The 14,622-nt window shown below is 35.2% G+C and overlaps 1 protein-coding gene across 1 annotated transcript in view; it reads right to left on the reverse strand.

Annotated features, from left to right (window-relative positions):
- Nucleotides 1–14,622, reverse strand: part of EDA2R (ectodysplasin A2 receptor) — a 60,655-nt gene that overhangs the window by 27,688 nt on the left and 18,345 nt on the right. Inside the window, 1 exon segment of the mRNA XM_058713093.1 lies at nucleotides 9,577–9,673. Coding sequence (XP_058569076.1) covers nucleotides 9,577–9,663 — 87 coding nt within the window. The 5' untranslated portion in view covers nucleotides 9,664–9,673.

The raw sequence follows: 14,622 nt of genomic DNA on the forward strand, positions 1-14,622 counted from the left end.
TCACATAAGTTCCTGTATGTGGTGTTTCTATTTTCATTCGTCTCAAGAAATTTTTATTCCCTTTTATTTTGTTCTTTGATCCATTGGATGTTCAAGAAAGTGTGTTTTAATTTCCATGTATTCAAAATTTTCCAGTTTTTCTCTTGTTATTAGTTTCTAGTTTCATGTCATTGTGGTCAAATAAAATCTTTGGTATGATTTCAGCCTTCTTGAATTTGTTAAGACTTGTTTTGTGGCCTAACATGTAGTCTATCTTAGAAAATATGCCATTTCCATCTGAGAAGAATGTGTATCTGCTGTTATTGGATAGAATGTTCTATATACATCCATTAGGTCATTTGGTCTATAGTGTTGTTCAAATTCACTGTTCCCTTATGGATTCTCTGTCTGGATCTATTGAGTGTTGAGAGTAAAGAATTAAGTCCCCATCTATTATTGTATTACTGTTTATTTCTCCTTTTAGTTCTGTTAGTTTTTGCTTTAACACTTTGGTGCTCCAAAGTTGGGCACATAAATATTTGCAATTGGTATATTTTCTTGATGTTTTGACTCCTTTATCATTATATAATTACCTTTTTTTTGTCTCTTTAACACTTTCATTTTCTTTATTCTTTTTAAATGTTTACTTTGAGAGAGAGGGAGAGGGAGAGAGCACAAGTAGGGGGGAGAGGCACAGAGAAAGGAAAGAATCCTAAGCAGGCTCTGCACTGTCAGCATGGAGCCCAATGTGGTGCTGAATCTTACCAACCATGAGATCATGACCTGAGCTGAAATCGAGAGTCAGACTCTTAACCGAAGGAGCCACCCAGTTGCCCCATCTCTTTAACACTTTTACGGTCTATTTTGTCTGATATAAGTATAGTTACACCTTGTTTTGTTGTTGTTGTTTGTTTGCTTTTACCATTTGTTTGAATGTCTTTTTCCATCCCTTCACTCTCAGTGCATATCTATATTTAAGGCTAAAGTGAGCTTTTTGTAGGCAGAATATTGTAGGATCTTGCTTTTTTATCTATTTACCCCATCTATATTTTTTGATTGGAGGGTTTAATCCATTTATATTTAAATAATTATTGATAAGCAAGTACTTACTATTGCCACTTTGTTAATTGTTCTCTGGTCATTTTCTAAGTCCATTGCTCCTGTTCCTTAACCTTCTATCCTTTGTGTTTTAATGTGTTTTAGTATCAGTGTTGCTTGATGTTTCTGTTGTGTTATTTTGTGTAATTATTACAATACTTTCCCTTTTTGTCACCATGAGGCTTACATAAAATATCTTAAATTTTTGACACCTTATTTTAAACTGATAACTTCAATAGAATTCATATATTTTACAATCTTACTTCTCTCTCACACATTTTAGGTATTGCTATTACAATTTAAAGATCTTCCTCAATTGACAATGTGGTTACATCCCAATAAAGGAATCATTTGAAAATATTATATTGAGAATACATTTAATACTCCTACTGAAAATCATAGCCTAGTCTAGCCTACCTTATATGGTTCCAAGAATGTGTACACTAGCCTAGAGTTGGGCAAAATGATATTAAATGAAACATATTTTGTAATAAAGTATTGAATATCTCATGTAATTTATTTAATACTGTACTGAGAGATAAAAAAAGAATAATTTTATGGACATGGATTGCTGTAAGTGTATTGTTGCTTTAACCTCGCAATCATGTGGCTGAGTGGGAGCTGCAGCTCACTGCTGCTGACCAGCATCATGGGAGAGTATTGTCTCACATATCACTACCCAAAGAAAAGACCAAAATTCAAAATTCAAATTAAAGTTTTACTGAATGTACATCACTTTAACACCATAACATTGAAAATGTGTATGTTAACCATTGTAAGTGGGGACTGTCTGTACATGTTATATATATATATATATATATATATATATATATATATATATATAGTGCAATTGCTAGCAGAAGATTATTGTATTTATGGTTATACATCTATATGTCTATATGTATATCTATATCTATATCTATATCTATATCTATATATTTCTTTTAAACTAGAGTTGTGAATAAAACACCAATATTACGATATTGCAGAATTTAACTATGACTATATGTTTGCCATTACCAGTGAAATTTATGTTACAAAATGATAAAATCTTGATACTGGTAGGGAGTGTTAAGTTACATGTGTATATAATAATACCCAGAATGATCTCTTTCTTACTGGTCTATACAACAATCAAGGTATAATCCCGCCCAAATTAGTTTACCCACAGGAAGTCAAGAAAAGACAAACAGAGGAACAAGAAAAATAAAATTTAAAAAATAATAAAAGCTCTAATATATCAATCATTACCTTATATATAAATGGTCTAATACAACACTTAAAAGCAGACATTTGCATACCAGATGAAAATAAACACTATCAAATTTTATTCAATAATAACTTATTGAATAAATGAATGAGTCATTTTCAGGAAATTAAAAAAGAACAAGGTATCATGCAAAAATTATACAAAGAATATTCTTTCCTAATTAGGAGGCAAAGGCAATTCTCTCAAATGATTAATGTACCGCAAATGTTTGCTATTAACCAGTTTTTTTTGTTTGTTTTCAGTATATGAAGTTTATTGTCAAATTGTTTTCCATACAACACCCAGTGCTCATCCTAAAAGGTGTCCTCCTCAATACCCATCACTCACCCTCCCCTCCCTCCCACCCCTCATCAACCTTCAGTTTGTTCTCAGTTTTTAAGAGTCTCTTATGCTTTGGCTCTCTTCCACTCTAACCTCTTTTTTTTTTTTCCTTCCCCTCCCCCATGGGTTTCTGTTAAGTTTCTCAGGATCCACATAAGAGTGAAACTATATGGTATCTGTCTTTCTCTGGATGGCTTATTTCACTTAGCATCACACTCTCCAGTTCCATCCATGTGGCTACAAAGGGCCATATTTTATTCTTGCTCATTGCCGCGTAGTACTCCATTGTGTATAAAAACCACAATTTCTTTATCCATTCATCAGTTGATGGACATTTATGCTCTTTCCACAATTTGGCTATTGTTCAGAGTGCTGCTATAAAAATTGGGGTACAAGTGCCCCTATGCATCAGTACTCCTGTATCCCTTGGGTAAATTCCTAGCAGTGTTATTGCTGGGTCATAGGGTAGGTCTATTTTTAATTTTCTGAGGAACCTCCACACTGTTTTCCAGAATGGCTGCACCAATTTGCATTCCCACCAACAGTGCAAGAGGGTTCCCGTTTCTCCACATCCTCTCCAGCATCTATAGTCTTCTGATTTGTTCATTTTGGCCACTCTGGTGTGAGTGGTATCTGAGTGTGGTTTTGATTTGTATTTCCCTGATGAGAAGCAACGTTGAGCATCTTTTCATGTGCCTGTTGGCCATCTGGATGTCTTCTGTAGAGAAGTGTCTATTCACGTCTTCTTCCCATTTCTTCACTGGGTTATTTGTTTTTCGGGTGTGGAGTTTGGTGAGCTCTTTATAGATTTTGGATACTAGCCCTTTGTCTGATATGTCATTTGCAAATATCTTTTCCCATTCTGTTGGTTGCCTTTTAGTTTTGTTGGTTGTTTCCTTTGCTGTGCAGAAGCTTTTTATCTTCATAAGGTCCCAGTAATTCATTTTTGCTTTTAATTCCCTTGCCTTTGGGGATGTGTCAAGTAAGAGATTGCTACGGCTGAGGTCAGAGAGGTCTTTTCCTGCTTTCTCCTCTAAGGTTTTGATGGTTTCCTGTCTCACATGCAGGTCCTTTATCCATTTTGTGTTTATTTTTGTGAATGGTGTGAGAAAGTGGTCTAGTTTCAGTCTTTTGCATGTTGCTGTCCAGTTCCACCAGCACCATTTGTTAAAGAGACTGTCTTTTTTTCCATTGGATGTTCTTTCCTTTGTCAAAGATGAGTTGGCCATACGTTTGTGGGTCTAGTTCTGGGGTTTCTATTCTATCCCATTGGTCTATGTGTCTGTTTTTGTGCCAATACCATGCTGTCTTGATGATTACAGCTTTGTAGTAGGGGCTAAAGTCTGGGATTGTGATGCCTCCTGCTTTGGTCTTCTTCAAAATTACTTTGGCTATTCGGGGTCTTTTGTGGTTCCATACAAATGTTAGGATTGCTTGTTCTAGTTTCGAGAAGGATGCTGGTGCAATTTTGATTTGGATTGCATTGAATGTGTAGATAGCTTTGGGTAGTATTGACATTTTGACAATATTTATTCTTCCAATCCATGAGCAGGGAATGTCTTTCCATTTCTTTATATCTTCTTCAATTACCTTCATAAGCTTTCTATAGTTTTCAGCATACAGATCTTTCACATCTTTGGTTAAGTTTATTCCTAGGTATTTTATGCTTCTTGGTGCCATTGTGAATGGGATCAGTTTCTTTATTTATCTTTCTGTTGCTTCTTTATTAGTGTAGAAGAATGCAACTGATTTCTGTACATTGATTTTGTATCCTGCAACTTTGCTGAATTCATGTATCAGTTCTAGCAGACTTTTGGTGGAGTCTATCGGATTTTCCATATATAATATCATGTCATCTGCAAAAAGTGAAAGCTTAACTTCATGTTTGCCAATTCTGATGCCTTTGATTTCCTTTTGTTGTCTGATTGCTGAAGCTAGGACTTCCAACACTATGTTAAACAACAGGGGTGAGAGTGGGTATCCCTGTCATTTTCCTGATCTCAGGGAAAAAGTTCTCAGTTTTTCCCCATTGAGGATGATAGTAGCTGTGGGCTTTTCATAATTGGCTTTTATGATCTTTAAGTATGTTCCTTCTATCCCTACTTTCTCGAGGGTTTTTATTAAGAAACGTTACTGAATTTTGTCAAAGGCCTTTTCTGCATCGATTGACAGGATCATATGGTTCTTCTCTTTTCTTTTATTAATGTGATCTATCACGTTGATTGATTTGCGAATGTTGAACCAGCCCTGCATCCCAGGAATGAATCCCACTTGATCATGGTGAATCATTCTTTTATATGCTGTTGAATTCGATTTGCCATTATCTTATTGAGAATTTTTGCATCCATATTCATCAGGGATATTGGCCTGTAGTTCTCTTTTTTTTACCTGGTCTCTGTCCGGTTTAGGAATCAAAGTAATACTGGCTTCATAGAATGAGTCTGGAAGTTGTCTTTCCCTTTCTACTTTTTGGAATAGCTTGAGAAGGATAGGTATTATCTCTCCTTTAAATGTCTGGTAGAACTCCCCTGGGAAGCCATCTGGTCCTGGACTCTTATTTGTTGGGGGATTTTTGATGACTGATTCAATTTCTTCGCCGGTAATGGGTCTGTTCAAGCTTTCTATTTCCTCCTGATTGAGTTTTGGAAGTGTGTGGGTGTTTAGGAATTTGTCCATTTCTTCCAGGTTGTCCAGTTTTTTGGCATATAATTTTTCATAGTATTCCCTGATAATTGCTTGTACCTCTGAGGAATTGGTTGTAATCATTCCATTTTCATTCATGATTTTATCTATTTGGGTCATCTCCCTTTTCTTTTTGAGAAGCCTGGCTAGAGGTTTATCAATTTTGTTTATTTTTTCCAAAAAACCAACTCTTGGTTTCGTTGATCTGCTCTACAGTTTTTTTAGATTCTATATTGTTTATTTCTGCTCTGATCTTTATTATTTCTGTACTTCTGCTGGATTTAGGCTGTCTTTGCTGTTCTGCTTCTATTTCCTTTAGGTGTGCTGTTAGATTTTTATTTAGGATTTTTCTTGTTTCTTGAGATAAGCCTGGATTGCAATGTATTTTCCTCTCAGGACTGCCTTCGCTGCATCCCAAAGTGTTTGGATTGTTGTATTTTCATTTTCATTTTTTTCCATATATTTTTTAATTTCTTCTCTAATTGCCTGGTTGACCCACTCATTCTTTAGTAGGGTGTTCTTTAAGCTCCATGCTTTTGGCGGTTTTCCAGACTTTTTCCTCTGGTTGATTTCAAGCTTCATAGCATTGTGGTCTGAAAGTATGCATGGTATAATTTCAATTCTTTTATACTTATGAAGGGTTGTTTTGTGACCCAGTATGTGATCTATCTTGGAGAATGTTCCATGTGCACTCGAGAAGAAAGTACATTCTGTTGCTTTTGGATGCAGAGTTCTAAATACATCTGTCAAGTCCATCTGATCCAACGTATCATTCAGGGCCCTTGTTTCTTTATTGACCGTGGGTCTAGATGATCTATCCATTTCTCTAAGTGGAGTGTTAAAGTCCCCTGCAATTACCACATTCTTATCAATAAGGTTGCTTATGTTTGTGAATGATTGTTTTATACATTTATGGGCTAATATATTCGGCACATAGACATTTATAATTGTTAGCTCTTCCTGATGGATAGACCCTGTAATTATTATATAATGCCCTTCTTCATCTCTTGTTACAGCCTTTAATTTAAAGTCTAGTTTGTCTGATAGAAGTATGGCCACTCCAGCTTTCTTTTGACTTCCAGTGGCATGATAAATAATTCTCCATCCCCTCGCTCTCAATCTGAAGGTGTCCTCAGGTCTAAAATGAGTCTCTTGTAGACAGCAAATTGATGGGTCTTGTTTTTTTATCCATTCTGATACCCTATGTCTTTTGGTTGGTGCATTTAGTCCATTTACATTCAGTGTTATTCTAGAAAGATATGGGTTTAGAGTCATTGTGATGTCTGTAGGTATCCGGCTTGTAGTGATGTCTCTGGTACTTTGTCTCACAGGATCCCCATTATGATCTCTTGTAGGGCTGGTTTATTTAACCAGTTTAATAATTAGAAGAACATTGGTGTTCTTAATTAATTTTACTCTGCTAACATAATTCTTATTCCAATTTTGGTGCTGATAGTGCTATAAGACTATTTATTTATTATAAATAAAATATTAACTTATAAAAGATAAAAGGATATGTAACCCCAAATCACAATAAAAATTGGTTTATCGTAGAAATGCAATATATCTTAATTTTTGGAATTTATTAATATATACAATCAAATTAACATGTCAAAGGGAAAATAGATGCAATTGTCAACACATGTTGATAAAATGAAACAAAATTCGAAACCATTTTATTTTTAAAGTCATATATATTATATAAAGTATTTAAAAACTATATTCTGCTATTTGTTTACTCAGGTTCCTTACACTAGTAAAGAATAAACAATGAATAGATGAGTAAAATAAGCAATTTGTAATATTTCACAAAATTCAAAATGCAAATAGACAATAAACTGAAAAAAGTTGTTTTTCCCCCATCAAATAGAAAAAAATTAAATAAAAAGGGTATATCATAAAGTTCTCATTAATTAGTAATTTAATAATACAAAGGAAAGCATAAAATTAATAGATGGTAGTTACATGCATTGTTCATATGTGTTATGGCTTTTAGGATATAAGAATTCCATGTAGTATTGGTAATAAATATAATTATAATGAAAATTAGCAAAAAAATTCAGAAGTGTTCTGCTTATATATATCAAGAATTTCTAAATAGTAGCATTATTTTGCGTGGTAATTATACTTCTAGAAATATGTCCTGAGGAAATACTGTTGATTTTCTGTAATGATTTATTTACAATGATGTTTAAAATCCATGTGAGTGAACTTTAAATAAAAGTAATTATAAAAACAAGGCCAATTAGGAAATTAGCTGCTTATCCAAATGTTATAGCCCATTTTCTCTCTTACTAATAGATAATTGATTTAATTCTGGGTTGTAAGGTGACCATCCTCAAGAACTGATTCTTGATTGGTCTTATTTAATTATGGTAATCCCATTCCCATTTGCCAGGTACTCATTTCCTAGCCTTTCTTGCAGTTTAGAGATATAGCATCCAATTCTCGCCGATAAGATATAAAGAAAATTTGCTCGGTTGCTTCTAGGAAGATAGATTTTCCCTAATAAAAGTCAAGGTGTTTTGTCCCTGTCCCTTCTTCCTGACTTTCACTTTGATGTGGCGATATGATGCTTTGAGTTATGGCAACCAAGAGGCCACAAGCATGAGGACAAAACAAGGTACACAAGATGAAGAGTAAAAAAAAAAAAAGTCTGTGTCCTTGGCAACATTGTTGGTCTGCTCAATCAAGCACATTCTCTTGACCTTTAGACTTCATTACATAAATAAATGTGTTTATGGTTCAAGTCACTGCTAAGTTTTATGTTACTTCTAGCTGACCATATCCTGAGTCATAGATAAACTAATTTGCCCACAGGAAAACTGAGGCTCAAACCCTTGTTTATGTGGCTCATGATTATTTTTACTGAACTATTTTGACTTTGAGCAAGTCGTGCATTCTCTCTGAGTATTAGTTTCCTCGTGTAAAATGGGGTTCATAATACCTCCTTGGTGTGACTGAGGACCAAATTCGGCAATGCACATGAAAGCTCTTTACAAGGTACAGACTACTATACAAGTACAATCTGTTTATTTATAAAGCTTTTCAGGAGCACAACATTGCAATTCCTTCATTTTCTCTGAGCTTTCTAGTGGTGCTGAAATAGACACATACACATTTCATCATTGGTCATGTTTTAAGAGTTTGGTAACGGAAGTTTGATAGAAAGACTCACTTTTCTCCCTTGGAGAAGTTCAATACGTAAATATGTAAATGTGGATAGCTTTAAACATAATGGCAATGTACATGATAGAAACATTTGTAAGAGACTGTTCTTAATGGGAGTGCCAGGACTTTTTATCAACATCAGTGTAATATTGAAAATAGATTCTGTCAAGCCCAGCAGCTTGGTCCATCAGGTCCATCCCAATGGCCAGCATGATCTAGCCTCTGATAACCTTTCCTGGGTCCTGGGAACCCTTATCAACCATGTGGGCACTCATCTGTGATACCAAATATTATGTGTAAAGAGTTAAAATTAGAGTTTGTACTTGCATGTGTTGGTATCTCTTGGACTCAGTCTCTTCATTTGTGAAATACAGATATAGGAAGGTGGACTAAATAATTGTGATATTTTACTTTACTTAGAGGATCATGTTACTCTTCTACTCAAAACACTCCAAAGGGTTCCTGGTGCACTGAGGGAAAAAATATGAAAATTTCTTATCATAGACTTCAAGACTCCACAGAGTTTGGCCTATACCCCTTCTATGACCTCATTGTGTACCACTCTCTATTTTACTTACCGTACATCAGCTGTCCTAACATTTTTCTTCCTTGAACATGTGTAATTCATTTCCACCTTGGGACTCTACTACCTATATTCTGTCCTCAGAAGGCACCTCCTTAGAGTTCCTTTGCTACTTGATCTGAAGTAGCTCTATAGCAGATCAGACCTGATATCTGACTCTTGAACCCCAAGTGGGTGAGCCCAACTTTAATTGACAGATTTCGCTAATGCTAAGGAGACTTCATGGGCCTCTGCACTCCACATTTCCTCTTGATATATGTCATTATATTGTGGAAACCTCCCTTGGCCCTGATCCTGTCAGGTGGAATTTTGTTGGCATTGCCACTGCTATTATAATCTTAGACTGTATGTTTTGCCCACTAAACTGTATTAGCCACAGGTAGGGCTGACTCTCCTAATCTTGGACCCACTCAGTTGCCAGGCTTGTTCCTAGAATGTGACAGAAATAAGTATCCTGATCAGAGGGACTTACCTTGGAGAGTTCTTGTCCAGGTCCACACAGTTGGCAGGTGACACACTGTCCCCATTGGTCCCAGTACTCATTTTCTTGGCAATCCATTGTGGGAAGGCTGTGGGTACATAACACAAATACTGGGGAGCTAGTGAAAAGGTATCAGAATGTAAGTAGTGGCTTCCATTTCACTTGATTTAAGAGTCCTCTTAACATAGTCTCTGGCTCTGAGTTACAGGGTTGAGGAAGCCAATCCAAAATAGCTAATGCTAATGTGCCAGGAAATCTTTTAAATACTTTACATTTAATATTTCATTCAATATTTTACACCAACATATCAGAAATTATCATTAGCCCCAATTTGCATATGAGGAAACAGAGGCACAGAGGCCAAGAAATTCACCAAAGTTCACAGAATTAGTTGCTATACCACTTGCTGACCTGGAAAGAGAATAAAGCAAGGAGCTAGCTTCTGCCTGGATGAGTAAAGGATAACCACAATTTCTCACATGTGAATAGCTATTAGCAGCTTATAAAACAGTTTCACATCCTTTATCATTTGATCCACACAATAACCATGTGAAGTAAACAATATAGAGATTATTGTCATTGTTTTGTGGATAAGAAAGCTGAAACATGGTCCTCTTTTGCCAAAACTGTCTTGAGTACCTTTGAGGGCCACTAGATGTTATTGCTTCTGTCCTAGGGGAAGATGACCCACCATGAAGAAATGCCCTGATATACTAAGGTGTAGACAAGGAGGAATACTATTCAGATACTAGTTTTTAGAATAAAGATGACATAGGGCAGTATCTTTAGCACAGGTTTGAGAATTGAGAGATAGACATTTTAATCCTGGCTATAGGGTAACCAATCATCCAGAACTAAGGGGTTTTCCCAGTATATGGGGTTTTCAATGTTAAAACTGGGACAGTTTGGGGCGCCTGGGTGGCGCAGTCGGTTAAGCGTCTGACTTCAGCCAGGTCACGATCTGGCGGTCCCGGTCCGTGAGTTCGAGCCCCACGTCAGGCTCTGGGCTGATGGCTCGGAGCCTGGAGCCTGTTTCAGATTCTGTGTCTCCCTCTCTCTCTGCCCCTCCCCCGTTCATGCTCTGTCTCTCTCTGTCCCAAAAATAAATAAAAAACGTTGAAAAAAAATTAAAAAAAAAAACTGGGACAGTTTAAGGCAAACTGGGATGGTGGGTCAACTTACCTAACATTTCTTTCAACCTATGACCTTGAATGAATCACTTTATTTTTTCTGGCCATAGTTATTTAGCCGGAAAAAAAGAGAACAGTGCATTCCTCACCTACCTTATATAGCTCTTGGGAAGGTTAAATGAGCTAAGGTTCATCAAAGCATTCTGAAGGCTTTGAAAAGCTCTACAAAGTAAGACAGAGGTAAGTATGCAGAGGAACAGTTTTCTACAAAGATGAATTATAATGAGGGGGACTCAAATAATGGATACACATGGCTTGCACTGTTAAAATATAAAGGTGGAGTGAGATTCTTTTGCTAACTCCTTAACCTCATAAAGTACTGAAAGTACTGAAAGTCCTAAGGATGTACATCAGAAGAGAGGAGAGTGAATGTGAACTTTGAGAAGGCATCAATCTTCCTCTCAAAAGTCGTCAGTGGTGATCAGGCAAGTCATCTTGGCTGGCATTCTTGCTTGAATGCATCTTTTCCCACCATCACCTGGGCCATTCTTCCTCATTCCTTCATTCAGAAGTAAGTGGGCTACAAAATTCATTTTTGTACAAACTAAAAACACTCCCTCTTGTGTTGTTTCAATTACTGGCCCATAGTATCAGCCTCAATAGCATGCTCCCCTCCCTCCCTACCTTTCTTAGTAAGGACAAAAACAAAAACCATCAGTGGTAGCATAGCCCTTATGACAAGGGAATTAAGTGTCATGGCCACAGGGCCAGCATACTGCTCTGAACAACTACCCTGTATCCTTTTCTTGCCCACAAAAACAAACAAACAAACAAACAAAAACATTGACAGAAGCCAAAAAGCAGCCCTGCCCTTGAAATGAGCTCTTGACATAGGTATATGAATCTCCACAGCACCTGCTTCTGGTGTCTGAAACACTCTATTCTGTTTGACTTCAGGAGCCTCATTTATCTAATAAATGTCATTTGTCATGTGTCTTAACATGTTTCTCTAACACTGACTTTGAAACCTATGTTTAGGCAAGGCAGGCTTATTACCAAATCCTCATAGCAAAATCCAGGGAATGAACGGAAGGCTTTTTTTCTCCTCTGTTTTTGTCAAACTGCTTACCTGAAGCATACCAAAAATATTCTTTCATTATAAGCTTAATGAATTGTCTTTATTAAAAAGAATGAAATATCATAGACCCTAGACTGTTTTGAAGTCACGGTATATGAGTAAAACTGTTTAATAATGGCTACATGTCATTATCCAAGGACAAACTCCAAAGTTATGTCAAAATTTTCCCTGTGGTCATCAGTGTCCTCTGGTAGATGTAATTGCCCTTTTATTTTGAGAGAAGGTGATAGTAATAATTAGGTTTTGAGAAAATCAAGGCTACTCTGAGGTTTCTCATAACTGCATCAACACACTCTTCTAGAGTCAGAGAAGATGAAGCTGAGTCTTTAAAATTCAAATAGACAAGCCTATAAAGTTTTTACATATGTATATAATCATATAAACACTACGCAGATAAAGATACAGAACATTTTCATTACCTCAACAGGCTGTCTCATTGCTCTTTCCAGTCAATATCATCCTGTTCTCCCAAGGAATATCTATTTTGGCTTCTTTCACCATTATTACTTTTACCTGTCTTTGAAATTCATATAAATTAGTTTAACGCAAGAGCACTCTTGTTTCTGACTTTCTTTGCTCAATGTTATTTCCCAGTGGATGAGATTCATCCATCATGTGTGTAGCAATCTTTGTTCCTTACCATTGCTGTTTAGTGTCCCATTGTATGGATATGCCACAATTTATACATTTTTTCTGGTTGATAGACATTGGGCTGTTTCCAATTTGTAGCCATCACAAAGTTGTTATGCTATGGTTAATTGATTTTCAAAAAGAGTGCTAAAGGCAATTTAATGGGAAAAGAACAGTTTTTTAAGGTGTTGTGACAACTGGATATTCACATGAAAAATAATTAGATTAGTCCCTTACTTCAAACTACATACAAAATTAACCCAAAATGGACCAAAGATCCAAATGTGAGAGACAAAACTATAAAACTCCTATAAGAGTTTTCTTAAAGAAAACATTTTTTGGTAATTTTTCTTTCTTTTCTTATAAAAAATATAGGGGTAAATATTGGTGACATTGGATTAGTAAATGTTTTCTTAGATATAATACGAAAAGCACAAGCAACAAATGAAAAAAAAGAACAAATTGTACTTAATCAAAATTTAAACCTTTTGTGCTTCAAAGGACACTATTAAAAAATAAAATGATAATCCATATAAAGGGAGAGAAAAAACTGAAAATTATAGATATCTGATAAAATACTTACATATATAATATATAGATATATCTTAAAACTTAACAATAAAAAACAATTAAAAATAGGCCAAGTATTTGAATATACATTATCCCAAGATGATATACAAGTGGCCAATAAGCACATAAAAAATGCTCAACATCATTAGCAATTACAGAAATGCAAATCAAAATCACAAATGGAATCCCACCTCACACCCACTAGGGTGGCTATAATAAAAAATAAGAGAGGTAAGCAAGTGTTGGCAAGGATTTGAAGAAATGGGAACCCTAAAATATTGCTGGAGAATTGGGACTGTTTTATGTTTTCCAACTGATCTATAAAGTATCTCTTTATTCCTTTTTAGTGGGTTAAAGTTTTTCAACTCAGACAAATAAAAAGGTGAAATAGCTGGCTGCTAGGTCCTTGCATGTGGTAACCAACTGTTAGAAGCCTAAAAGAATCAAAAGGTCTGCCACAGTCTGTCTTTATTAGCTTTCTAATTAAATATTCATTATCATTAGCCCTATGCTTTCAGAAGATATATTTTGTTTAGAGCTATTTGGCTCCAGAACTCTTAATCCTACACAAAGTAACTGGTATATCAATTAATAATTTTACTCTGAGTCAAAACATTTTAACTAGCCAATCAGTTGATAATTTAACTTTTTTTTTCTTTTCACTCATCAGCTGTAAGCAAAATCTTGTAGGTTTCTTTTTTTACTTTTTATAAATATTTTGTTTGTAGTTTTTAATCTTAAACACTGAATAAATTTTCTCCAAAAAAATGTAATATAAATGTAATGCAAAATGTGATGTAAAAAAAGAATGTGAAATTGTGCAGTCCTTTTGAAAAAATGTTTTTGTAGTTCCTCAAAATGTTAAACGTAGAGTTGCCATGTGACCCAGCATTGGTCATATACCCAAATAATTGAAACTATATATCCACACAAAAATTTATACACAAATGTTCCTAGCATCATTACTCATAACAGCCAAAATAGAAACAACTTGAATGTCCATCAATTGATAATGACTAAATAAAATATGGCCCAACCACACAACAAAATATTCAGCTACAAAAAGGAATGGAGTACTTGATACTTGCTGTAACATGGATAAATCTTGAAAACATTATACTAAGTGAACAAAGCCAGACACAAAAGGGCATATATTGTATGATTATATTTACATGAAATATCCAGAATAGGTAATTCATAGAGACAGAAAGTAGATTAGTAGTTGCCAGAGGTCAGAGAAAGGAAAAAATGGAGAATGACTACTTAATGGGTGAGCTTCATTTGGGAGTTATGAAATGGTCTGGAACTAGATAGTCATAATGGCTGCACAACTTTGTGAGTATGTTAAAAACCAATGAATTTTACATTTTAAAAAGGTGAATTTTATGGTATGTGAATTATACTTCAATTATTTTTAGAAAAGGCTGGTTCTTCAGCTTTTTCTTTAATACTATGAACTACCTTATATTATTCCAAGTTATTACCTGAGTTAACCCCAAAATTAAAATTTTAAATAGATACTATTAATATTCTTATATGTGTCCCTGTGATTTTTTTCACTCAACTTTT

The sequence above is a fragment of the Neofelis nebulosa genome, chromosome X, assembly GCF_028018385.1.
Source record: "Neofelis nebulosa isolate mNeoNeb1 chromosome X, mNeoNeb1.pri, whole genome shotgun sequence".
Taxonomy (NCBI): Eukaryota; Metazoa; Chordata; class Mammalia; order Carnivora; family Felidae; genus Neofelis; species Neofelis nebulosa.